The 24,623-nt window shown below is 56.3% G+C and overlaps 2 protein-coding genes across 3 annotated transcripts in view; both read left to right on the forward strand.

The window, feature by feature from the left end:
- LOC309417833 (arf-GAP with GTPase, ANK repeat and PH domain-containing protein 3-like) overlaps window positions 1-16,234 on the forward strand; it is a gene marked incomplete at both ends in the record, with an annotated part of 85,779 nt that extends 69,545 nt beyond the window's left edge. Inside the window, 3 exons of one of the 2 annotated variants that reach the window (XM_082015400.1) lie at window positions 2,870-2,997; window positions 13,443-13,598; window positions 16,172-16,234. In XM_082015400.1, coding sequence (XP_081871526.1) covers window positions 2,870-2,997; window positions 13,443-13,598; window positions 16,172-16,234 — 347 coding nt within the window. The remainder of the gene's footprint in view (window positions 1-2,869; window positions 2,998-13,442; window positions 13,599-16,171) is intronic. The other variant, XM_082015401.1, reaches the window with a different exon arrangement.
- A 1,239-nt stretch (window positions 16,235-17,473) lies between these two features.
- LOC309402682 (arf-GAP with GTPase, ANK repeat and PH domain-containing protein 3-like) overlaps window positions 17,474-24,623 on the forward strand; it is a gene marked incomplete at both ends in the record, with an annotated part of 61,196 nt that continues 54,046 nt past the window's right edge. The window contains one exon of the mRNA XM_081996542.1: window positions 17,474-17,695. Within this exon, the coding sequence (XP_081852668.1) occupies window positions 17,474-17,695 (222 nt within the window). The remainder of the gene's footprint in view (window positions 17,696-24,623) is intronic.

Below are 24,623 nucleotides of genomic sequence, written 5' to 3' on the forward strand. Positions count from 1 at the left end.
GGGTGTGAGTTGGTTTGTTCCCGGCCATTGGGGTGATCGATGGCATCGCCAAGTCTGCCAGGGCAGTGAGAGATGCTTCTGAGGAACGGTTTGGCAGGAAAATTTCAAGGGAGAGGCTGAGAGTTTGTGCACAGGGATGTGGGCAAGGCCCTGCAACTCCGTAAGGTGCCACCCCACCCCACGTTGTTTTCTGTAGGGTCCTTGGTGTGTCACTGGGGACCTTCACATGCACCTCCTGTCTGTCCAGATACTCCTACCAGAGCTGACCATTCCTGGCGGTTTCTCCAGAACATCTAGACAAGGTGCTGCGGTGTGCTTTAAAATACTGTGTGATGCTTGAGTGCCAATACGCACAGGAGCACCAGGCATGACATCTGGCAAACAAACGCCAAGCAATGTGTTTGGACAGAGGTTCTGTGGCCGGGGCAGGGCTTATTGGTTCTACATCACAGAGCTGCACGTAGCAACCAAAGAAACCGTGATAAGCAAGTGATCCCAGAGGCTGGCTTAAGGGGTGACAGAAATTATCCTTGAAAAAGTCTGGCTGGTGTTCAAGAAGTGGAAGAACCTCTGCCTGGCAAGCAGAAACATGAAGGCCGCCTCAAGATGCCTCAGTTAAGGATTGGTGAGATTTTATCAACACCGGTGTGGTCTTGCTGGCCTCATGGTTAATTCCTTTGTGACCACGAATGGGTGAGTGACAAGGCAGAGCCTCTGCCCGGCTGTTCGCCCAGGACAGGGATTGCTGAGGAGTTTTTCTGAATCTTTTCTGGCCAGCTCTCTTTTTCCTGCTGGTGGCCTTCTCAGCCTCCCTGTTTCAAGAGACCACTTTCACCCTGCCTCTTCCTTTAAAACTAGACATTGAGAAACCTCCTGCCTTGAATCTGCCGCCGTCGGTAAAGCTGTGGGAAGCTGTCCTGAATGGCATGAAGTGCTCTGCCCTGGAAGGGGGAAAGGCTTTCTCCTCAGCCATGCAGGACTTCCCTTCCCCTTCCCGATCTAGTTTGGACTGCGCTCTGCATAAGGTTTCTGGAACGCTCCGACTTCTGCTGTGGGCGCTCGGATGTCGGTGGCTTTCTGCCTGCTGTGGTGTCCTGAAAACGCTTCCTACGGTGGAAGGGACCGTGTGTCCTGTTGCGGGAACTGTGCTTCACGCGGGTGAACTCGCCCTCTGAGCCCGTGGGGATGAGGCTAGTCCTGCTGGGGCAGGCTGTTGGCTGCTCTCCTGAAGTCAGTGCCTCCACCGAGCCAGGGAAGCCGTCTGGTCGGGGGTCTGGCTGGGAACCACTTCAGCAGCACAGAGAACGAGCCCTGCAGGCTTGCGTGGTAGAAGAGGTCTCGCCTGTCTTACTCTCTGCCGGGTAATTTCTAAGTTCTTCCTTCCCTAACCACTCCAAGGTGTTTGGATTGCCCCTGTGTCAGACCTCCCCAATTTCCACCTCCCCTCCCAGGCTGTCTTCTCCGTGGAGACAGCCAAACACCACACGGCGTGTCAGCTGGGCTGTGTTTTGACCTGCCTGGGTTAAAGCCGTTGGTACTGGAGCCTGCGGGGTCCTGGGCGGTCAGCAGAGGACACGTCCATCCCTGTAGCATTGCCAGTCCCTTGTATGGCCTTTCCCAGGCAGCCAGCACATGGAGTTCAGGCATGTTGCAGAGCTGGGGTGCCTGAGCTCGCAACGTGCCTGGCCAGTGTTTGGAGAAGAGATGATTTACGTGGTGAACAGTGGATGAAGCTGGCCAGAGGAGAGCAGGAAAAAACAGGAGGTTAATGTGGTCTGTTTGGGGGTTGTAGGAGGGGTTGCTGCTATTTATGGGACTAATATTTAGCTTGGGAGTCTGGACAGGCTGCCGGCTTTTATCAGATGAGCAGGTAGCAACAGTGGCCCAACAGGCCTTGGTCTGGCTGTATGGGAGGTGGCATTGCTGTGAGGTGGCGGGATTTTGCAGTTGCTGTCGGCATCTGACTTTTCTAAACGGGTTCAAGTCACATCACGTGTGGTGCAACATCTTCAGTCTTTCTGGAAGGGCAATGAGGCAGCTCCTTTATCGCAAGGGTGCATGATACGAGGCATGCCGGGTTGGACATGTGACGTTCCCAGGGCTTTCAGTTGTGTTCATCTGGAAGGTGCCTTCTCCTGTGATGGTGGGGCTACCCAGCCAGTGTGCAAGAGAAGATGAGGAATGGTCATGTATTTTCCTGAATTCCCCCACAGCCCAGCTTGTTTGCTGTCATGCTTTTTGGTCAAGATGTTTATTTCCAGAAAAGGTAGAAGATTGGGAAGGTTAAATGCAATTTTCAGCTGTTGGCATCAGGTAGTGAGGTCACAGAAACTGGGAGAGTTGTTCCTCACAAACATCTGGAGACCATGAGGGTCACAAAGGCCCAGGCTGATGGAGATGGCGTTGCCCAGGCTGTTCAGTTCAGTAACTGGCCCCTGTGGCTGCTGTAAGGGGGTGACCGAGAAGTGACTCTGGCTGCCCAGGGATTCTTCTGCAAGAGCCCAGGGCGCCGGGTGGCTCCTTGGTGTCCATGTGAAGTCGCTGCTCTGTGTGAGACCCAAGAGGGCGGGTGGCCTTCGGGCACTCGGCATGACCGGCGTGGGAAGCCTGCCCTGCTGCCTGCTGGAACAGCCACAGGCAAACGCTGTGCCTTGCAGCTGGGTTGCATGGCAGCGGCAGGCAGTGGGGATTGAGAGGTTGGGCCTTCTGCAGAAATCGTCCCCGTTAATACAGGGTAGCGCAGTTTGAGCCCCAGATGTTGGCATCGGTCAGATGAAGGGCTTGGTTGTCATTAAAGCCCTCCAGAAATCTGTGGGTGGAGAAAGTTGCTTTCTGGACTCTGACCCTGTCCCTTTTTCCCTTCTTCCAGTGGCTCAGAAGGTGGTGGCTCTACGGAAGAAACAGCAGCTTTCCATCGGTCCCTGCAAGTCCCTGCCCAATTCACCCAGCCATTCGTCTGTCTCTGCGGCCTCCATTCCTTCTGTTCACATCAACCAGGTGGGAAATGGGAATGGGGAAAGCCAGGGACCCCACATGCTTCTCCACACCCACTCAGTTCCCTCAATACAGAGCGTGTTTACCCTAGCTTTAGACTCTCACTACAGCCTTGGAGTAGCTTTTGGAAAGAGCAGAGTAGCTGTCACCCTGGAACTTCTGTCTGTACCCCAGAACAGCTTGGTGCTTGCCCTGAGGTCAAGCTTCGTGTCTAAACCGTTGGGTCTGGCTCATGGTCTCCAAAGCTTGTGGCATGCTTCTGCAGGCACTGGCCGCGGAGCTGTGAGCAGGCTGCAGGGAAGCTCCTGGGCAGAGCGGAAGGAGATATGTGAAAGGGTCCTCGTCTGGCTGCCCTGGCCGGACAGGCAAGCCTGGGTTGGACACAGCTGCCCACGGTCCTGCTGGAAGCAAGAAGCTGATGGTCTTCCATGCATATACAGGTGGGCTTCTTAGGGAATGTGTTTGTGGAGGGACGAATTCAGTGGTGAACTGAAGGAGCAGCACAGAGGAGGAGGAGGTGCTCCTCTGCTCTGCCAGAGGAAGGGCTCTGAGCTGTTCTTCTGGCACAGCTTTAGCTTGGCAGGGCTGCCAAGGTCTCCATGCCAGGAGGATGGTGAAGCTGGAGGCGTTTGTTCTGTGACTCTGGAGAACCAGAACTGATGCAGGAGAGGCAGGTCAGAAACCAAAGCAGGCTGCCACCATGAGTGCCTGGTAAAGGAGATCCTTTGGGCAGCCGCCTTAGTTGCACTAGGGCTTTGCTGCAGTTTCCAGCACTCTCACAAATGCTGACCTGGCTCTCTGATGAGGAAGATGAGATCCTGGGCTCTGCTGCTCCGCAGGGGCAGTCAAGCCAACAGATTCCAGCTCTGAAGCACCTGGCACAGGAAATCACAGGATCTCTAGCAAGGACTTAAGGAAATCTGTCTGTTTGGTGTGGTGCTGTCAGACTGGGGAGCAGCAAGTGTAGCTGCTGGGCTTATGAAAGAGGGGAGGCAGAGCAGCTGTGAGCCCCTCGGCTGCCTCCGCAGCGAGCAGTGCTTGGAATTGTTTTTGAGGAAAAGAGTAGCTAAGGACTCAGAGGAGCATGTGAAACTGAAGAAAATGCAAATCAAGTTTAGGAAAACAAATTCTGCCAGACTGACCCTTGTTTTTCTTAAGGAGGTTGACTTTGAACCTTAGGGTATATCTGAGCTTCTCAGCCCCGGGAGGACTTCTGGTACTCCACCACAGAAGAGATTGTTCCTGTACAAACCTGATTACTGTCTGCAGCCACTGGTTGGCCCCTTGCATAATTTTTAAATACCCACATGAAGTTTATACCTGACTGTATAGGCTTCTAGAGCTGGGGTACGAGTAGGTGTGTACAGATTTTTGCAGAGACCTGTGCCAGCTGCCTGGTGCTGCAGGAGGAGGAGGTCACCTGGACACCAGCAAGTTCAGATGAAGTCTCTGTGTGCAAGTGAATGAGCCAGGGCTACCTGGTGAAGCTGCGTAGCTTCCTGATTAGACCTTGCTCGTGTCCCGTGAGCTTGGGATATAAGCAGAGTGAGCACAGCTGCTTGCAAAACGTACACAGCCATACCATGCCCTGCAGTATGTCTGGATATGTGTGCTTTTTGAGAAGTTCAGCAGGAGGCTTCCAAGGTAGAGAGCAAAGTCCAGGGAGAATGCAGTTTGAATGTATCTGGTAATTTTATTAGCAGACAAATTGTAAACGGTCAGAGACGAGTTGGGAAGGAGAGGCAGTCTGTACTGAAAGGGGAAACGGGGTGGAATATGGCCAAGAGAAGTGTTCCTCAGGGAGGAGCTGAACAATTGTTTAATATTTTCTTCAATGTCCAAAGTATGAGAAGAGGGTCCTAACAAATATGTTCTATGATGGAGCGACCACATCAGTAGCCAAGGGAGGTGCTACTGATGTCGTCTATCTGGACTTCTGTAAGGCCTTTGACACGGTGCTCCACAACATCCTTCTCTCTAAATTGGAGAGATATGGACTTGATGGGTGGACTGTTGGGTGGATGAGGAATTGGTTGGACCGTCGCATCCAGAGGGTAGTGGTCAACGGCTTAATGTCCAGATGGAGATCAGTGATGGGCGGTGTCCCTCAGGGGTCCGTACTGGGACCAGTACTGTTTGATATCTTCAGCAATGACATAGACAGGGGGATCAAGGGCACCCCCAGCAAGTTTGCAGACAACACCAAGCTGAGTGGTGAGGTTGACATGCCCGAGGGACAGGATGCCATCCAGAGGGACCTAGACAAGCTCGAGGAATGGGCCCGGGTGAACATTGTGAGGTTCAACAAGGCCAAGTGCAGGGTCCTGCAGCTGGGTTGGGGCGACCCCCGGTATCAGCACAGGCTGGGGGATGAAGGGATGGAGAGCAGCCCCATGGAGAAGGACTTGGGGGTCCTGGGGGATGAAAAGCTGGACATGAGCCGGCAATGTGCGCTCCCAGCCCAGAAGGCCAACAGTCCTGGACTGCCCGCAAAGCCACGTGGCCAGCAGCGCGAGGGAGGGGATTCTGCCCCTCTGCCCTGCTCTGAGGAGACCCCCCTGCAGTGCTGCATCTAGCTCTGGAGCCCTCGGCACAGGAGAGACATGGACCTGCTGGAGCGGGGCCAGAGGAGGCCCCAGCAACGCTCCGAGGGCTGGAACAGCTCTGCTGGGAGGACAGGCTGGGAGAGCTGGGGGGCTCAGCCTGGAGCAGAGAAGGCTCCGGGGAGACCTTCCTGCAGCTGCCAGGGCTTAAAGGGGCTGATAAGAAAGATGGGGACAGGCTTTTTATCCGGGCCTGTAGTGATAGGACAAGATGTGATGGGTTTAAACTACAAGAGGGGAGATTTAGACTAGATTGAAGGAAGAAATGTTTCACGATGAGGGTGGTGAAACCCTGTCCCAGGTTGCCCAGAGAGGTGGTGGATGCCCCATCCCTGGGAACACTCCAGGTCAGGCTGGACGGGGCTCTGAGCAACCTGCTCTGGTTGAAGATGTCCCTGCCCATGGCAGGGGTTGGGCTAGATGGGCCTTACAGGTCCCTTCCCACCCAAACCAGTCTGTGATTCTATGTACTAAGGGCACTTGCTGTGCTGGGCAACATGTTTGTAGTGAAGTTGGAAACAGAAGGGGTGGATTTAAGACTGGGCATGGGGAAGCAAAGTTTGGGTATCGGAAGAAGTTTCTAACTGCGTGTCCTGAGCTTTGTTAGAGGTTTTTGCTCAGAAACCTTCCTACATTCCTCTCCTCCCTGTAGAAGACCTTCAGCCCAGTTTGCAGACGACGTCTGTGTAGAGGTGAATGCTGGCTCCTCGGGTCTGAGACGGGACCTCCACTCTCAGTGCCTGGCTGTGCTCCTGGGGCTTTGCCGGGGGGACCTGGGTAGTTCTGGTGGGAAACCAGAGCTGTCAGAGGGAAGCAGCGCAGCACGCAGCTAATGGGAAATTGTGGCTAACTGTGAGGCCTTTCTAAGCAAGAAATATTTATTGATTGCCTGGGTTGTAGCAGTGTCAATAATAATGATAGGCCATGTCCTTCTGGAGCTTCCTCCCTCTGTCCTCCCTCCCCCGTACGTGCTCTGTGCCTGTCTAAACCCTCCTGCATCAGCAAACCTGGACGCTGCAGTGAGGATCGAAGTTGATTTCTGTTCCCTGGGTCTTCTGTGGCTCAACCATAAACCTTTCGGTTCCTAGTGACCTGCTGCAGTAATCTTTGCCATGGTGTTCATGCATCTCTCTTCCGTTACAAAAAGCACTTCTGGAAGTAGAGTATGAAGTAATGGAACTGGTGAGTGACCATGAAGTATTTCCTTGTTCTTGTTTGGGCTCAGGACTGAGGTTCTGGAACTGCTTCCCACTGGCCTCGGAGAAAATCCAGCTGGCTTTGAGAAACACAAGTTCGCTGATTCCCTGATGTTTCTGACACAGACCCGGGCAGAGCAGCCCACGCACTCTGGTACAGACGGGCTTGCTGCCCATACAGGAGGACACACGTCCAATTGTGAGCACAGCGACCAGGCAGTTACTGCAGCAGGGATGCAAGAGAGCCCAGAATCGCTGCTCAGGAGGGCACTGTGATGGTGGTGACACACCAAAGGGTACAGCCTCCAGCGCGAGCTCCAGCAGCTATCCCTAACACTGGAGCGAGCGGGGTGCCGACAGCTCCGGAGTCCTGCTGCGCGCTGCTCTCCAGGTCTGCGCTGCAGAAGTGCCGGAGCCTCTTGTGGAGCTGTGTGATGGTGGTCTTGTTCCTGGGAGGTGTCCTCTGCTCCTGGCACTGGTACCCAGCGGGGCAGCTCTGGGAGGAGACGAGCAGGCTGCGCGCTGGCAGGAAGGACGAACGAGAGAGTGACAAGGTCTTTGCAGAGTAGTGCCATGTTCTGTCTTTTTCTACCTGAGGGTACAGGGCTCTCGCCAAGGTTTCTTACTTGCCTTCGCAAGTAAGCGAGCAGGAACTGGCACAGGGAAAAGAATCTCAGGAAGGGTTCGGAAACACAGGATTTAACATGGAGATGAGATGGAAAGAAGCCAGACAAAGAATACAGTTAGGAGCCTTTGTTTGCCTTGTGCCGCACCTAGGTGTTGGTGTACGCAGGCAAGACACACATTGGCACAGAGGGATCTCTTTTTCTTCTCACTGCCACTTGTGGGAGCAGCAGGACTGGCATTTGCGTCTTGAGTGCTTGGCCAGGAGGAGCCCCTGGGAGCCTGTACACTGCTCTGTCCTTACAGGGCCTGGTTTTGGCTGTCGAGAGGTGCTGCCTGCAGCTGCTGGCCATGTGTGGTGGCAGCGTTGCCCTGTCCCTTCTGGGCTGTTACAGCATTTCCAGCAGCGTTTCATTCCCCTTAGCAGGCTGCCTTTATGAGGGAGCAAAGGGAGCAACAGCATTCCCTTCCCCCTGGATTGTCCCTCTTCCCTTCTGCGGGGAGCTGCGGTTGAGGTCTGCCTCCCTTCATAGCTCTGTGCCCGGAGGGGTGGTGCGGTCTGCGACGAGAAGGATGTTCCGCTTGGTGCCTGGTCCCCTGGCCCGTGTGCGCAGGGACAGCTCTGTCTTCTGGAGCTGTCAGTGCAGAAGGCACTTGTCCCCACAGAGGGTTGCTTACAGGAGGCAGGAGCTGGGAGCCAGCCCTGCCTCTCAACCTAGCTTTGGGGACATCTTTTCTGGAATAGTTTGATGCTGCGGGTTGAGCCAAACTAACCTTTTTCGGAAATGGCCGCTGCTTGTCTGGTCTCCTGACAGTCTGGCCAGTCCATTGCAATTACTGTGAGAGGAAAGACCCCAGAGGACCCTGGTGATTTTGTCACCCATCTGTCTGGAGGACTTTCTTCTCCTGGTGTGAGGTGGTAGCTGGTTTCCAAACCTTCATGATTGTGCCCAGTTCCCAAATCGGCAGGGCTCTGCGACAGCGGTCCTGTGTGAGGTGTTTTGGTGTGCTTGCACAGTGGGTGATCCTCTTTATGAAACGGTTCCTGAACCAGCCAAAGGCCCTGGTTTCATTTCTGTCTTCAGGAGCTTTGGGGTTCTTTTGCTTTTATTCCACAGTGGTGCCTGGTGCCTCAGAGGACGCTGCTCCCATCGAGGCAGAGAGAAAGGGAGCTGTAGTAGTGGGTCAGCTGTGGTCAGGGCATTCCACCAGCACTCGTGAGTGCACCAGACATGCTCATCAGGTCCGTGACCCTGTGTGCCGTGTTCGGCATCTCCCTGCTCCTCTGGCGTGGCAGGAGGCAGGGCCAGTCCCAGAAGTCCGGCACGCTCCCTTGGGGACACCAGGACCATCTGTCCCCAGGGCCCTCCAGCGGCTCGTGGGCTGTGGCTCTGCCTCCCTTGAGACAGACGCCTGAGATCCCCCCGGGCCCTGCAGCCCCCAGGGATGGCTCTTGCCTGCCCGCAGGTTTGGGCTCTCCTCTCCTGTGTCCTGCCTGGGCGAGCAGGTTAGATGGCTTCGGGAGCCCAGTTCTCAGCTTGCCCTTGACTTCCACCCTGCTCCCTTCCGGCAGCTGCTGTCCCTTGCCTGAGGGCGTGGGTGGGTGTTTCTCGGGCCAGTGGGTGCTTGCAGTACTCGAGAGTTATTCCACCCGATTTCCTTACTGTTGCTGCCCTTCTCCCCATCTTTCTTCAGGGAACCTGCATTGCCTTTAGGAGTACCCCAGGCTACGGGTGGGTCATCATTGCCTGTCTGCTGTGGGATGGAGGTTTGTCTTTCTGCCTGGAAACTCACTCCCAGCAGCTGGTGGGAGGTAACACAGGCACCCCATGCCGAGCTTGCAGGCTGGTGGAGCGAGCTGCCTAGTCCCCCAGGCCTTGGGAGCCGCTGCTGGGCCTTGCCATGCTGCCGGCGTGCCCGGGCGAGCCCAGCCCTGCCCTCCTGGTGCAGGACTACCCAGTGTCACGGCTTCACTCTGGTGGCCTTGGTCTGCGGTCATACACGGGCTCTTCGGTGACACCGGAAAGTGCATTTATCGAGACTTTAGTAAGAGAGCAGGTGAAAGAGGTGGAAAGTCAAAGTTTGCAAGTGAAATGAAACACAAACTGCAGCTCACCTGTGCTCGGTAACCAGGGCTTCCCTGCCGGTTGCGGCATGTCGCAGCAGAGTTCAGTCAGCGCATGCGTCTTGGAAGCTGAAGCAACAGGCGTTCGCACTTCCTTGTGGAAGCCTTTGTCCCGTAGCCTGCTCAGCTCACGATGCCCTCCATTTCATTGTCTGTACGCTCCTCTGGCTTCTTCCCTGTTCCTGTGCAGATGCTGAGTTGGTGGCTGCTGGTCGTTCGCACTGTTCCTTTCAGAGTCTTTCCCAAATTTCACTCCTTGTTCCACCTCATGCCTTTTTATACCAAGAGTTACTGCATCTAACTTCAGCTGAGTTCTTCCCTGCTCAGGCACCCTATGGCTCTATCGATACTCACCCTTTACACACTAATGGGAAGGATTTGTCCCGCATGTGTTTTACTAAGTTTTCAGCTTCCGCTGTGTTCTTAGATTTCAGTAGCGACCACACATGGCTGTTCAGGTGGATCAGCAAAGTAGCTGCCAGGAGCAAAAATAAGGTATTTGCCCAGACCTGTCGTCTTGTCAGGGTTCTCCCACATCCCTGTGATTTGCTCTGGGTCTCTGGATCCCTACTGAAGTCTCAGAGCAGCCTGCTTCAGTTGAGCGGTGTACTGGCTCAGGATTGCCTGTGTAGCCAGAGGCTGCACCGCTGTCTATCTTTGGGGGAATTTCTCCTCTGCCTCCCAAGCTCCTGGGATGGTACCAGCCCTCACACTTGCCTTTGTAGCTTGGTGTGAGGCGTTCTTCAGTTCCAGAACCTTTTCTGAGGTTTGGGTGTCTCTGGGATGGCAGCAGACTCAAATGCTTGTGTTTTTTGTCGCTCGAGAAAGACTAACCTTGACTTGTCTCCAACACTAGGCAATGTGGATGTGGCACTTTGGGACATGGTTTGGTGGACATGGTGGTGTTGGGTGGACAGTTGGACTTGATGATCATGAAGGTCTTTTCCAACCTTAATGATTCTGTGATTCTGTGATTCTGCAAACTTAGGGGCTAAGGAAAATGATTCTGTTCAGGCAAAAATTACAAACAAGGTTACAGGGAATATGTAAAATATAAACCACAATTTAGCAAGATTCCTTCCTAGGACCTTTAGTGTCCATCACCTGACATCCATGGGGTTTGTCCCAGCTGCTATGGCAGGAGCTCAAACTCTACAGCCTCCTCTGAACTGAATCCTTCCCATGGTCATAGCCTCATAAATGTGCTGACAAGGTTACTGAAATATGCAGAGCTTAGCCAGTAGGATACTACCTCAGAGTGGTTTCTGGACTGCTGGCAGCCTTGCCTGGCTCACCTTCCTGGGTAACAGGTAACTCTGTGTTGCAGCATCGGCCATCTCCTCCCTCACCCTTTGAATCTTTTTCTTTTTTTTACATGGTTCACACATGTGCATCAATTAAATACTGATTGTATACACACTGTTACGCTTGATCCTAAACTTGAGCTGTCTCAGCAAATTCTCTTTGACTTGGTAGCCCTAGCTTTCTGCATCTGTACCTTCGTTGCAGCATTTGCAGAGCAATGCATGCAGTGGTGAATCCATGGTTTTCAGGAGCTCTCTCTGTTAAAGGTTCAGAACTCACTGGCAGGGTGGCACATAGCTTTGCTTCTCCATGTCCCTGGTGGTCCTCCCTTCCCTGGGACGTGACAGCAGAACTCCCTCCTTCAGTGCAGGGCTTGTCAGCTGGACAGCCTCCGGAGAAGCTCCCTGGCGACGTTCACTTCTCTGGACTGAGTGCCCGGCCTCTTTTACACGCAGAGAAGTACGAGCAGACCAGGTTCTCACTTGTTCTGCATTTCGGGGCACCAGAAGCTTTCCCATCTCCAGACAGACTTGGCAGTCCAAGTCCCGTACTTGCAGGGAGGCTACCTGCTCACAGCAAGGCTTTCTTAAAAGCCACAGAGCAGCCGTCCGGCTTCCAGCTCCTCGGTTTGAGCCACATGTGCTGCCAGGCTGGTGGCAGGTAGGAGCTCAAGCCGATGATTCCCTTTCGGTATGAGGCTTTCTTTCCCCGCTGAGCGACCGGCAGAGCTGGGGAGGCTGCAGAGGATCTGTTGCTTGGTGCTGCCCCGTCTCCAGCAAGGAGTCTTCCAGACCCACCTCGAGACGGTGGCCTTCAAGGACATATGTCAAGGCAGCATGCCTCCCCATGGGCTTCACCTTCCTGCTGTGGGGAGGGCGTTTTGCTCTGGCTTCAGGCAGTGCTGTGCTGCGGGCAGACCGTTGCGGAGCTGTGCCGGCGCTTGGGGTAGCCCTGGCAAGGTCTCAGGTGCGGCTATGAAGGTCCATCCCGGAGTCCTTCGGAGCAGGGCTCCCCTGTGGCACACCTAGCCGCACTCACTCGAAGTTCCTTGTGCTACCTCAGAGAGGAAGAAGTTGGGCTGATTCTTGGATGGCTCTTTCCTCTCTTAAGGCAAGTTCTCCTTTGTGCGTCTTCTCCCGTTTCTCTCATCAAAAATGAGACAATCCATAGCTTGAGTGCAAGCTGCACCCTTTCTGGAAGACCGGGCCGTGGGTCGCGGCCGCTGCTCTGCCTGCACAGCCTCTTTCACGCTTCGAACGTTTCTTACCTGCTTGTCTCGGAATAAGGCTCAGATCCTGCCGGGCACTGCGTGCGCGTGCAGGTGTTCTCTCACTGAGCACCTCTGGTAGATCCTCATCCCGCATGTGCTTGCACTTTCTGCTCTAAGCAGTAGGTGGAAGTGGAGGAAGTCCCAAAGCCACTGGACGCCGCGGCTCTGCGAGCACGTGAGCTGAGAGCAGGAAGGCTGCTCCCCGCGAGGGGTGCCGGAGCTCTCCGAGCCTTCTAGGGGCAGCTGCTTCAATGTGGTCTTGAAGTGCTGTTCGAAGCTCAGCAGAACTGCCAAAGAGAGCTCAGGCTGCCACGCGCCTTGTCGTCGTAGGCTGTCCTGTGCTGCAGATCTGAAATGCTCTCCTGCAGGCGTTGCTCCTCGGGATGCCGTGTAGGCTCGTTTCCAGGTTGTTGCCTGCAGGGCTTGCGTGAGCAGAAAGTGTGTGAGCAGCGACTTGTCTGAAAGAAATGCGTTGCTGAGATGGCTGCATAGACTGCACGGTTAGATCTTCCTCTCCCCCTGAAGTTGAAGGAGTCGTTAGGGAAGATGCAGCGTGTTGTCCCACGTGTTCCCAGACATGGGACACTGCGGCCAAGGCCGCAGTGGTCCACAGGCACCAGTGGTGTGTGCCACCCTCGGGGACTGCTCAGATAAACCTCAAAACTAGCCGCAGAGATGTGTTTCACATAGAGCCTGGGCTTGGCACCCCGTGGTTCAGGACATGGGAAAGGCAAGGGCGTGAGTCACAGGCACACACGTCCCCTGGTATCGTAGCTGTCGTCGTGAGGCACGGAAGGGACTCAGAGCCAGGGAGGCTCTGGGCTGCTTCACAGCTTCATGTCTGATGGCCTCTGCAGAGAGGAGGGTTCTCGCCGCAGAGCGTCCGAGGGATGGCTGCGCCTGCCCTGTGTTCTGCAGAGGGAGCGCGCTGAGGTGTCCCCGGCCGTGCCCCTCCGAGAACGAGCCAGCCGCTGCTGCTCGGGGCTGAGCGGTGCATTGCTGCCTCCGCAGGGCTGCTCCAGACCTTTGTCTGGAAGGGCTTCCCTGGCTGCCGGCCGACAGCCCGCAGTCAGGTTTCTGTCCATTCGCTGCTCTTCACTGTTGATTTCAGAATTTTAACATTTTACCAGTGGAAAAACTAGAGCAGAAAGAAGGGAAACTGCTTTCCCAAGATCCCCCGTTGGGCAGGAGCAGTGCATGGCATAGGATGCCTCCCCTGCCCCGGTCCCGTGCTGCACTTCTTGCCCCCGGTGTACAAGGTGTTTCCGCAGCCGTGCCCCTGGGCAGCTGCCTGTCTCTGACTGTCCTGTCTCGTTCTGTCCTAGGCCACCAATGGTGGAGGAGCCTTCAGCGACTACTCCTCCTCTGTGCCCTCCACGCCTAGCATCAGCCAGCGGGAGCTGCGGATTGAGACCATTGCTGCCTCCAACACACCCACCCCCATCCGCAAGCAGTCGAAGCGGCGCTCCAACATATTCACGGTAAGTGACGCTGGGGTCGGAGGAGCTTTGGGATGACTTTTCTGAGGATCAGGCAAGGAGAAGGGGCGGGAGAGGGTCGGCAGCAGTCTCGCCCCAAAGGCTTTCGTGCACTAGTTGCCAGGTGAACCTTGCTGTGCTGGCCAGGGCGGCAGGGGCTGCAGGGGGTGCACGGGGGGGTGTCCCCGCAGGAGTGTGCGTGTGCAGCCGGGAGGGAGCGAGCCTTCTGCGTGCTGAAGGGACGTGGTGCTGAGAGCTGGTTCTGGTGGGTGTGTGGGTGGAAGGGGGAGTGCCTGAGAACAAGCCATTCTTTGCACACGTAGGAGTGTGCATGGGGTACGCTCGTGTGTGTGTGTGTGTGTACGTGTGTGAGCGGAGCTCCCTGATCTTTGCTGGGGAGAGCTGCACTTTGTGCGTGCACAGCACCAGTGACCTCTGCTGTTCCTCTCCTGGGGGCCCTGGCCCCCAAGCGTGGCACGAAGCCCCTGGCGACGGGGCCTCCTGTTTGGTGCCAGCTGTGCTGTGCCAGTGGTGCTGTGCAGAGCCCGGCGCACGGCACTGGGCCGCACTCGCTCCAGTACCCAAACCCCATGCCTGTGTGACTCGAGCAGCGCGCCTGGGAGCTGCTGTGGGGCGTGGAGGGGAGGCGTTAGGGAGCCAGCGAAGCTGTGGGCCCCAGGTGGTGCAGGGTACGTTGCAGCTATTGTCTCTGCTGGTTGAATTGCAGCCTGCCTCTCAGCACGCTCTCACACCATGCACACACCCGTCCACGCAGCGCGCACAGTCCTGCCCACACACTTATCCTCGCTGTTAGCGCAGCCCGTGAGTTTTCCCTCGCTGTTAGCTCACCCACGGTCCTAGTCCCCATGTCTAGCGTAGATAGCCTCTGTTCCCCGTGTATATGTGCTCCTCTCCCCCCTGGTGCCCCTGTAAATGTGCTGGGCTCAGGCCTCTCTCCTCCTCCCCATCTAAATGTGCTTTCCAGCCACCATTGCTCAGTACACCTGTGTCTGCTCTCTGTGGAACTGGCCACCACAAAGCCCGTGTATGTGTTGCACCGTGTTATGCTGTGTGAACAGTCGCCATTGCTCTGGACCCAGACCGCATAAATTCCCGCGCCCCATCCCTCTCACTGCACTGTCGGCATCCCAGATTCCCCCGACGCCTCATGCTGGGCACGTACCCATCTGCCCCAGCTTCTGCCATCCTGGAGCGTGCCGAACGCTCCGTGCGCTCCCCACCGTTTGCCTCTCGTACACCTCCCCGTTCGCTGTGCGCACGTGTTCCCAGCCCCTCCCCAGTGCACGTGCTCGCCCCATGCTGCCTGGCAGGTAGGCTGTCCCCCGCCACCCCCCTCCCAGCACACGCCACCCTTTGCAGCAGATCCACTGCTCCTGACGCATGGCTGTTTCCTTACCAGCACTCCCCTCCCCTGTGTGCTCGCGCCTCCCTGAAGATGCCCTGTAGGTCTCCTGTTGTCAGTGGTCGTGCTTACTGTTGCACTTCAGTGCTGATGGATGCTTCTCCTCCCGCCCCGCCGTTTCTCTTGCTCATGCTTGCTGCTGTGCACCAGTGCACTCATGCGCTGCCACCCATCCTTCTGCTCGCCTGCGCGCCAGCGGGCTCTGGACTCGCCGTCAGCTCATGTTCACGCTCTCTCACTCCTCCTGGAGACCCATGCTCTGCTTACTTGGTGTGGGCACACGCTCATGTGGGGAGGAGGAGGGCGGCTTGCTGTGGGGCTTACGCTTATTTGCTGTGGACGTCATCATCCGTTTAGGGCTCTCACTTGCTCGCTCATTCTGGGCTCAAGCTTGCTCACTCGCTGTGGGGCTCACCTGCGCTCATCCGGGCTCGTGCTCACTCGCCGCGGTGCTGGGGCTCACGCTCACCTGCTTGCTCTTGTGCTGGTGCACATACATGGCTCACATCAGGTCTTCACCCCGTTTGGTCATGGCAGCAGCAGCAGCTCCCGACACCTCCTCCCACAGCGGGACAGGGCCAGGGAGAGCAGGGACGGGAAGGGAAGGAAGGGAAGGAAGGGAAGGCTGTTTTCCTGCCGCTAGCTTTTCCCAGGCAGGCAGTGTAGGCGTAGCCAGCCGCCCCCGTCCCCGCGGGGTCCCCCAGGTGGGCACGGGCCCCTCCGAGGTCTGGCGCTGGGCAGGGCCCTGCTCCGGCTCAGCTCCTGGAGCAGCTGCAGCCCCAGTCCTGAGCTGTGCTGGGCTCCTTCGCGTCCAGTCCTTCTCCTCCTCCTCCTCTGCTCCTCCTCCTCCTCCTCTCCTCCTCTCCTGCTCTTGCTCCCCTCCTGCTCCCCTCCTGCTCCCCACGCTGGATCGCACCCCGCTGCCACAGGGGCGGGGGTCTGCGTGCCGGAGACCACCAGGTGGAGACAGACTCTGCCCGAGAGGGCCCACCCTGGCCCCGCTAGCTGGAGCCCACACCCCGACTGCTGCTGCCGCCGGCGCCTGGCTCCGTGGCCTGTCTGTCTGCCTGTCCGCTGGCGCCCATCGCTGACAGACTCGTGTCCGTGTTCTGAGTATAACTTGCCAAACTCTTTATTCTTTCGATATTTGCAGATATGTGCCACTGTTTCCAACTTTTCATCAACAAAAAGGCCTTTCCAACTCCTTCCAAATTAGAAGATCCAGGTGGTTACACACGGCACCTCTGTACAAATTCTCTCACTTTTCATTGCCTCTCCAGGGCCGGATAAGGGATGGGCACTGGGATTGATCTAAGATTAGAGGCTCGCCCGCCCTCCAGCCAGCATGGGTCCCCCCCTCGGAGACACGCAGGAGCCTTTTAAATCCCCCCAATGTAAAGTCTAGGAAGCGCTGAGACGGCCTGCACCTGCACTTTAAGCTGGGACATTTCTGGGCCTGCTGGATGCTGTCTAGGCACTTTCCGTGCTCGGGGATGCCAGGCGGACGACCCTCATGGGATGGGAAGACCTGCAGACCCACCGGGACCGGGCGACAGCAGCGAGTGGAGCTGGATGGGCCAAAAGACGCTTTGCTGCTGCCTGCAGGAGCTGCTGTTAGCGCCTGCCGCTAGCACTCAGCTCCTTCCTCCCTACTGCACCTCCTGCAGCCTGCATGGACTCCTGCTCCTCCTCCTCTTCCTCCTCGCAGCAGAGCAGCCATCTGTGTCTCTTTAGTTTTCTTCTCTTTCAATCTCTTTGTTTTGTTCTGGGCCCCAAAGCAAGTGAATCGGTGTCCCAGGCGTGTGGGGCTCATGTCCCTTTCTGATCCAAAGCACATGGGGTGCTCCCGGACTGAGGGGGTGTGTAGGACGCTCCAGAGAGACGCTGCCGCTGCCCTTCTGCCATTGTTGTGATTCTGAATGTATTGATTGTGCTCCATGCCGTGTATGACTTGATATTTTCCTCTGTCCTAAGCACTTTGAATGAGTTCTGCTCAACAGACTGTGTATTTCATATTGTATTTATTGGAGTTTGCTCTCACCGCAGCCGCCCTCGGGGGCTGGCGGGTTTTGCTCTCAACTCTCTAGACGTGTGATAGATATTTATTGTCCATGCTCTTTTGTAAGGGGCTGGTATCTCTGCCCGGTGACCTGTGCTACTTTGTATGGTGCAAGTGTGTTAACAGAATAAATCTGTTGGATTAGTAGAGGTGTGAGTTCCTTCACTGCCTTAGCCTCTCCTGCTTCCATCCATGCTCCACCTGCATCCCATGCCATTTCTGTCTGTCGCCATGTCCTGTGTGCCCCTGCGGGAGGGGGGTCAGAGGTAGCCCCGTTCTGCTAGGACAGCTCTGCCTGCAGTTGTGGGGGGAGAGGACAGCTTGCTGGGGGTCAGGTGGTGGGGAGGCAGGGGCTGGAGTGGCCCTAGAGGGGACGGGTGAGATGCTGGCTGCTCCATGCGCTGGGAGACCTGGTCCGGGGGAGAGTGGTCTGTTCTGGTCTGGCAGCCCGCTGGGGATGGGGGGCCGTGCGTTTCCGTCTCCTGTGCCCCTGTCTCTAACAGACCTGTGTTTCTTCTCTTCCAGTCTCGAAAGGGTGCGGACCCAGAGCGGGAGAAGAAGGTGCCAGAGTGTAAAGCGGACAGTATCGGCAGCGGGCGGGCCATTCCCATGAAGCAGGTTTGATTCTTCTCCCTTCAGACCTATGCGAGAACAGGCTCCCTGGGGAGGTGCCACGAGGCTTTACGGTGTGGACCGGGGTGCCTTTGCTCAGCGTGAGGCACGGGTGAGCACGGAGGGCCCAGGTGCCCCTCGGCCCGGCTGACCAGGTGCCTTGTGGGGCTGCGCGCCTGCCTGGTCCCGACGAGCGCTGTACCACGACGCTGGCGTGGACGCTGTGCGGGTGCTGGGCGCAGAGAGGGGGCTGCTCTGGCCAGCTGGCGGAGCGGCTCCAGCAGAGGGCATCCGCACCCCGTGCCCGCTCCCTGAACCCCACTGCAGACCCCCGCTGCAGTGCTCCACTCCGCTCCTGCTCCCGCTCCACGTTGGCCCACCTGCCCTGCAGCAGGACAGGGAGACTCCTCATCACAGCCAGTGGCAGAAAGCAGTGAGCACAGTGCTTGCGCCATGAGCTGTCATGAATCGGAGGGAGGCAGCCACTTGCCCTGGCAGCAGCGCATTCGGCTCCTGCCTCCTGGCTTCCAGGGAAGCTCAAGCTGCCTGGAACCGACCTTCAGCATTGCCTGCCCCCATGTCCATCAGCTGGAAAGCAGCAACAGGTAATATCTGAGCCAGCCAAGCGGTATGGATTGGCTGGATGGTGTTTCCACCAGGATTTCTTTGCGCTACTGGCAAGGCTCATCCGTACAGTGCTTTGCAGCACCTGGCTGTGCCGCTGCCTTGCACCCTGTGCCCCCTGTTGTGAATCTGTTTTTCTTCCCATGGCCCCAGTTGACCTCTCTGCCCCGTCTGCTTACACACTGCCAGAGCTGAGCTGCTGTGCATGTGAGGCTGGTTGCGTCTCTGTGTTGCATTGGGCGGGCAGGCGGGAGAGCAGAGTCTGCGTCCCGAGCAGGTACTGTCTCCCTGGTACTGTTTCGTGCTCAGTAGTTGCTGGGGAAAGACATCCCTGGGAAGGACTCAGTGAGGCCAGGCTGGCTGAGGAATGGGGCAGTGGGCGAGAAGAGAGTGACCCTGCTTGCTGCTGGAGCTCCCAAAGCTTCCTGCCCTCCCAGTCCCCATAGCAATACTGCGCAGGTTTGTGGAGGGCTGTTGTCAGTGCCGCGGACAGGGAGGCGCAGTGGAGCGGCGCTGGAAGGAGGGCTGCGTTTGGGAGGGCAGCGTGCTGAGCGTCGGCTCTGGGCCCGGAGGGGAGCAAGGGCAGCAGAAGCAGTGCCGGGCATTGGGGCAGGGGCTTGCACACCGGGGCTCTGCTTCCAGAGCACCAAAGGCTCACACAGCCCCAGCAGGAAGGGGCATATCATGCCAGGTCCTGCCCCTTCTCTCCCTGCAACACAGGTCCTTTTTTTTAATTTCCTGGTTGGAGCAGGGACCAAGGCTCTTTTAACTGTTTCTTCCGCCGCTTCTGCTGCCAGGGTGCCTGCCGCTCTGCCCACGCTGCTCCTCGTTTTCCAGCAGAGCTGGCTGCCCCTGCACACCCCCAGGTCGGGGCCGTGTGCTGGAGCCGATGGACGCCAGCCCCAGCTGGCACTGCCCGAGTGGGCTGTGAGGTGCCCAAGCCCTGCCTGCGTGCCACGTGTGCTGCCTTTTGGCTGCCAGCCCACATGGTGGGTAGTTGGTTTGTGGTGACAGCGTCTCTGCGCTCTGATTTTGAGTTGGCCCAGCATGGCAGACGGGGGAAGCAGCGGGCAGTTGTTCTGTGGTGAGGAAGGGCAGGCTGAGAGCGGTGCAACTGGCGCCTTGAGCTAGACCTGCCTTGGCTCCCCAAAACCGTGCTGCTGACTGCAGGAGGTCTGGTCGCGGGAGGATTTCCTGGTCTTTGGTTTCTGGACCTTTGGCTTGCTTTTTCTAGGATTTCCCTTCACTCAGCAGGGCAAGATGCCTTCTTTACATGCTCCTGTGTCTCTCTGTCGCTAACTGGGACTGACCTTGTCCAGTCTGCTGGAGATCGCAGTGTTTTAGTGTAATTGTTAAGTCGTTCCTTGCTGTAGGCAGAGCAGTGCTGTTACTGTGTCGAGCAGGTGGAGAACTGAGACAGACAAAGGCCTGGGTCTGCAAAACAAAGCTGGCACATCACTCCTGTGCTTTGCAAGAAGCAGTAGGTGCCAAACTACTTGCCTGGTTCAGGACCTGCGTGAAGTGACTGGTTTGCACAGCAGCAGCTCACCAGGAGAGCCCGGAGCAAAACATCACTTTGTGAGATCTGGGTCCGTGCCCGGGCTCAGGACCGGCACCTCCCATGGCTAAAGCTGCAGGAGGTGCTTTCGCAGAGGAGTTCCTGGCAGTCTTTTTAGAGGAACGTGTACTGACGCTGGGGGAAGCAGCGTCTCGTCGGAAAGGTAGGCACCAGTTCATGCAGATGGCTCGCCCTCCCTGGGCTCTGACTGACTGCGTCACACTGTACCGGAGTTGCTGCCCCTGGGGCAATGCTTAGGCCACAGAGCACTGCTGTGACCTGTCTCTTGAGATACTGTGGCACTCTGAAATTGCTGCCCTCCCACTGCTCGAATTAAACAGTAGTGCTACAGCATCTTAGGAGGGTACAGAGCTTTGTTCCTAAAGGAAAAAACAGGCCAATATCCACATGCAGGTGATGGGGAGTGGGGTTGGTATAAACATGCAGTATGGTATATCCAGGGTAACGTCAGAGTGCTGGGGTTCTGCACCATCTCTGCTGTGGCCCTTTGCTGGGTCATCTCCGGCAGGAGCGGCGACGGGGGACCACCAATGTGAAAGGGAGCAAAAGCTCTCAGGAGCTGTAGCTCCATATCACAAAGGCTTGGGATAGTTGATGATTGCTCTGCTCTCTGACGTGGACCTGTCCTTTCTGGAAGATTGTGAAGATCTCATTGCTTGTCATCTCTTTGAAGGGCAGTGAAAGAGCAGGGCCTTCGGCTAGTTCTGCTGCCACGTGGTGTGGTGGTCCTGCCCAGCCATAAAGGAGCAGAGAAGCCAGTCGTTCTCAGGGCTGTAGAGTGGCAAACATGCGGGATCTTCTGTCTGGGTGCTTGGCCAGTTTCAGGCCACTTTGCTTCCCACAGCATGTGCACTGCTGGGCTGATGGCAGCAAATGCTGTGTGCGGGGTGCTGCGGCCACTGGTAGATAACCTTGGGAGCAGTTTGATTCTCTGCTTGGAAGGAGGAGACCGGTGCACGCTTCAGTTACCTAAAAGTAGTTGAAGTCAGCGGGTGATGCGGGGCAGCAGTAGGGGTAGTTGCCCTGCAGACTCCTTCTGTGCTACCCTATGGCTGTGATCACTGTGACCAGTACGCAATCTCTTCCTGGACTCTGCGGGAGCAGGACTAGCACTAGGCACTGCTGGCAGCCTTGTTTGGCACGTTGGGTTTCTGCACAGAGCCGAGTCTGATGGCTGAGAAGGCTGACCACGAAGTGGAGCCTGGGCTGGGTGTTGAGGAAAGGAGGAACATTGGGTGGAGGCTTTGCTTGGCTGAGAAGGGACGCGTGCTGCCACGGAGGTGTGGTGGCTGGCTGTCACTGTCATCCCCTTCTCCAGCACAGCTGAGGACAACGCCTCTGGGTGACCTGCTGTCTCCCTTATGCCCTAGAAAAGATGGAGACCCCCAATGGGACCGGTGAGACAACAGATGTTGGGGCCCCTTGACGCCCAAGACAGCACCTCCTCTCTCTCCAGGCTGCGGAGGCAGCCAGCGCCTCTGCTGGGGCTGCTCGGCACCAAGGGCTCGGGATCCCTTTGCTGCGATGTCCTTTCAGTGATACGTACGTTCAGATGGTCTTGCAAGGTTGGAAGAGCTTCTTCATAGCTGGACGCCTGTCTCTGAGAAGTGGGTTAATTAGGCCGGGAGACTAAGCTTCCCCAGCTGTTCGTTACTAGGAATGAACTCCTAATTGCACATGTTCCAGATTCTTTCTGGGAAGGCTGTGCTGCATGCACAGGCAGCCCAGGGGTCCCCAGGTCCCTGGCCCAGCTCGGTTTGGGCCATGCACTCCAGTAGGGCCCAAGGCGGGTGACTCCTCCTCCTTGGGAGCTGGGATCATGCTGGGAGCTTAGATTACATTTAAATTGCCATTTGCATTTTCCAATCAATACGCGACTTTACAATTAAGTTTGGTGTTAAAATTCTTAGCAAAAAGTGAGTGGAAGGGAGATTTGTGGAGTGAACGAGTCCTTTGGGGGCCATCGCTGCTCCCTGCTTCATTACGCTGCATATTGCTGCTGCTGCTTTTACTGTGCACCACCACAATCCAAACGCAACACAGAGACACTCGCACTGGCCGACAAAATGCCGGGAAAGAAAGGAAAAGTGGGGAGAGGAAGAGCGTTGGTCTCTCTTGCCTTTCATCTCTGGCAGCGTCTTCCCTGTGTGCTTGACTTCCACACTTGAGAAGAAACTTGTGGAAGAGTTACTTCTTGTAAATCTTCCCAGGAGAAGCAGCGGGAGCTTGAGGCGTGGCAGCGCGTGCTGGCGCGGGGTCTCGGCAGAGCCGGGGCGCCTGCGCAGGAGCACGCCGAGCCGTGCGCGGAGGGGGCGAGTTCCGCGGCCGCGATGCAGCTGCCTCTGGCCCGTTCGCCTGCGTTCTGCCTGTCTTTGTCCTCCTCGACACCTCTCCCTTCCCTCTCGGCTGCTGCAGGGGCTTTCCTCCAGCAAAGCCCGAATTCCCTGGATGCTGCTGGGCCTAAGCTCCACTTTCTGCCGTCAGAAAAGAAGTTGTTGGGCTGCGGAATTGTAACCTTGATGCCGTCAGCACAGCTACACCGTTAAAACCTGGAATCCTCTCGGCTTCTGTCCCCCGCCTCTTAATCTCCCGTACAGCGCGAATGACAAGTCTAACTGAGCTCTGTCCCTCGATTCAGCTCTTTCTTGCAAATGTTTGGCCTCGAGGGCCCCGTCCCCTGTCCCCCCCCGCCATGTTATTAGGTGTTTACTTAGACTGTGTAGTTGCTCCCAGTTTTGGACTCTTGTGCCTTCTGGCTTGAAGAAATGGGCTGCCTGGCTCGGTTCTCTGTTTCCAGGTCTGGTTTTGCTTGTGTTTCAGTTTGCAAAGTTCCAGATTTGTAGCTGAACTCACTGCGGCTGAACTCTCCTCTGCAGACAACACATTTTGGGGGCTTGGTAGAAGATGCAACAGCCTGAAAGTGTTGAAGCGGGTATTTTGTAGCACCAAGGTGTATCAATCCAAAGACGCGTCAAGGAGAGACGAGGAAGCTGGTTGTTCCTTTGCATTACGTACTGGCAGGTCAGACTGCAGAGCTGAAGCAGATTTCAGGCCAGAAGGGATCATTACGCTCAGAAGCCAGAGAACTTCACCCAATGACTTTAAGCCAAATTTGTATCTTCAGCCTGGTCGGGAACAGGTTTGTTTGAAAGATATCAAACGGATGTTCTCCAATACGGAGACTCCACCATTTATCTTGATTAGCCAGTGTAGTATTAAACCGTCTCTATATGTGAGGAGGAATAAGCATTTTCACACACCATGCGGGAAGTGTGTGGCCCAGCGGTGCTGCTAGAGAAGATGATTTTGCGCAGGTCAGAACCAGAGCAGAGCCGGCCGCGTCCTGGCGTTGAGACAACGCTGCGTGTGGAGGGTGGCTTACACGGCCCGAGGAGCGATCGGGACACTGCCCTTCGAGCTCTGCGGTGGCCGCAGGCTCGCCGGGGCAAGTGGGCTGGTGCTCTCAGAAGCACGCTCTGCAACGCGGGAGCGACGGGTTTGGGAGTGCGAGTCCGGAGGAGAGAAGAGCACACGGAGATGTGACCGCACTCTGCAGATGGTGTTACGGGCTGCCACAGAGGGCACAGGACGGCCCCGAGCGGTCGCCGCAACCAGACAAGTGCTGCTGCTGTTCTGTCATGGGGGTGCAGGAAACATCGGGGTCCAGTCTCTAGTGGGGAGGAGCGCAGTCTCCATCACCGGTGGTTTTTATGGAGAGGTTGGAGTGACATGGGTACACCTGAGTCTGCCCCGGGGAGGGATGTGACGAGGTGACCTCCGAACACTCTTCCAGCTCTGCTTTGCCATGATAATATCATCCCCGGAGGAAATACAGTCTGCCTTGTCCGACCTGGTAGTCGGCTGCTCCTCCACTCCAGGCTGAGTTACCTTCCTAACTGAACGCCGGGAGCTCGGGAACCATTTGGCGACGGCGCGCTCAGCCCGGAGAGCCCACCCTGCGGGGTGGTCTGGCGGTCCATTCCCAGGAGCAGGACCTCGCATGAGTTGTGCTAAAATCCACGCTGTTCTCGGGAGCCTGGTTTGCCAAGCGGTACGAGGCAACCTGTGTTAACCACCAGTCGCTGCAGTGATTTGCGCTGTGCAGTTTCTATGTTACCTTCGAGTTTGCTGGTTTTGTGTTTTCTTTGAGCTCGTTTGGGGAAGACATTGATTAAATATTATGAAACAAAAGCAATTGGCTGGACCTCTATACAACTACTTCCGTTGGACGTGGATTTGCCATTTATGATTACACTTGTTCTCATTTATGATTACGTTCTGAGACCTTTCACTTGACCAGTTTTTACTCCACACCTTAATGGCTTTATGGATTTTCTACAGTTGATTTTTAATGGTTCGTGCTGCTCAGTTAACATCCTTACAGAAAAATAAAAAAGCTGTGTAAACACAGTTACTGTTGTCATCAGATACTGCGATCTTACCAAAAGTAGCATCAAACTTCTCTGATGACCTGTTTCCACACTGGTTGATGTTAGCTACACTGCTGTCCTCTCATTCTTCGCCGCTCACCTCTTGCGGTGGCTTTTCCACAGTTTTGCCCAGGGTAAGCGTCCAGCTAAGTGGGCTGGTAATTACAAGGGTCATTGCTTTTCCCCTCGCTCATCTTGGCAAAGCATGAGCTTTCGGACTGCTGCCATGTTCCAAGGCATGTCAAAATCAGCACCTTTTAACCACTGCTGAGTGGGCTCTCCAGCTAACTCTCTCGGAGCT

The sequence above is a fragment of the Phaethon aethereus genome (genome assembly GCF_964289735.1).
Source record: "Phaethon aethereus genome assembly, chromosome: 2".
NCBI classification, from domain to species: domain Eukaryota; kingdom Metazoa; phylum Chordata; class Aves; order Phaethontiformes; family Phaethontidae; genus Phaethon; species Phaethon aethereus.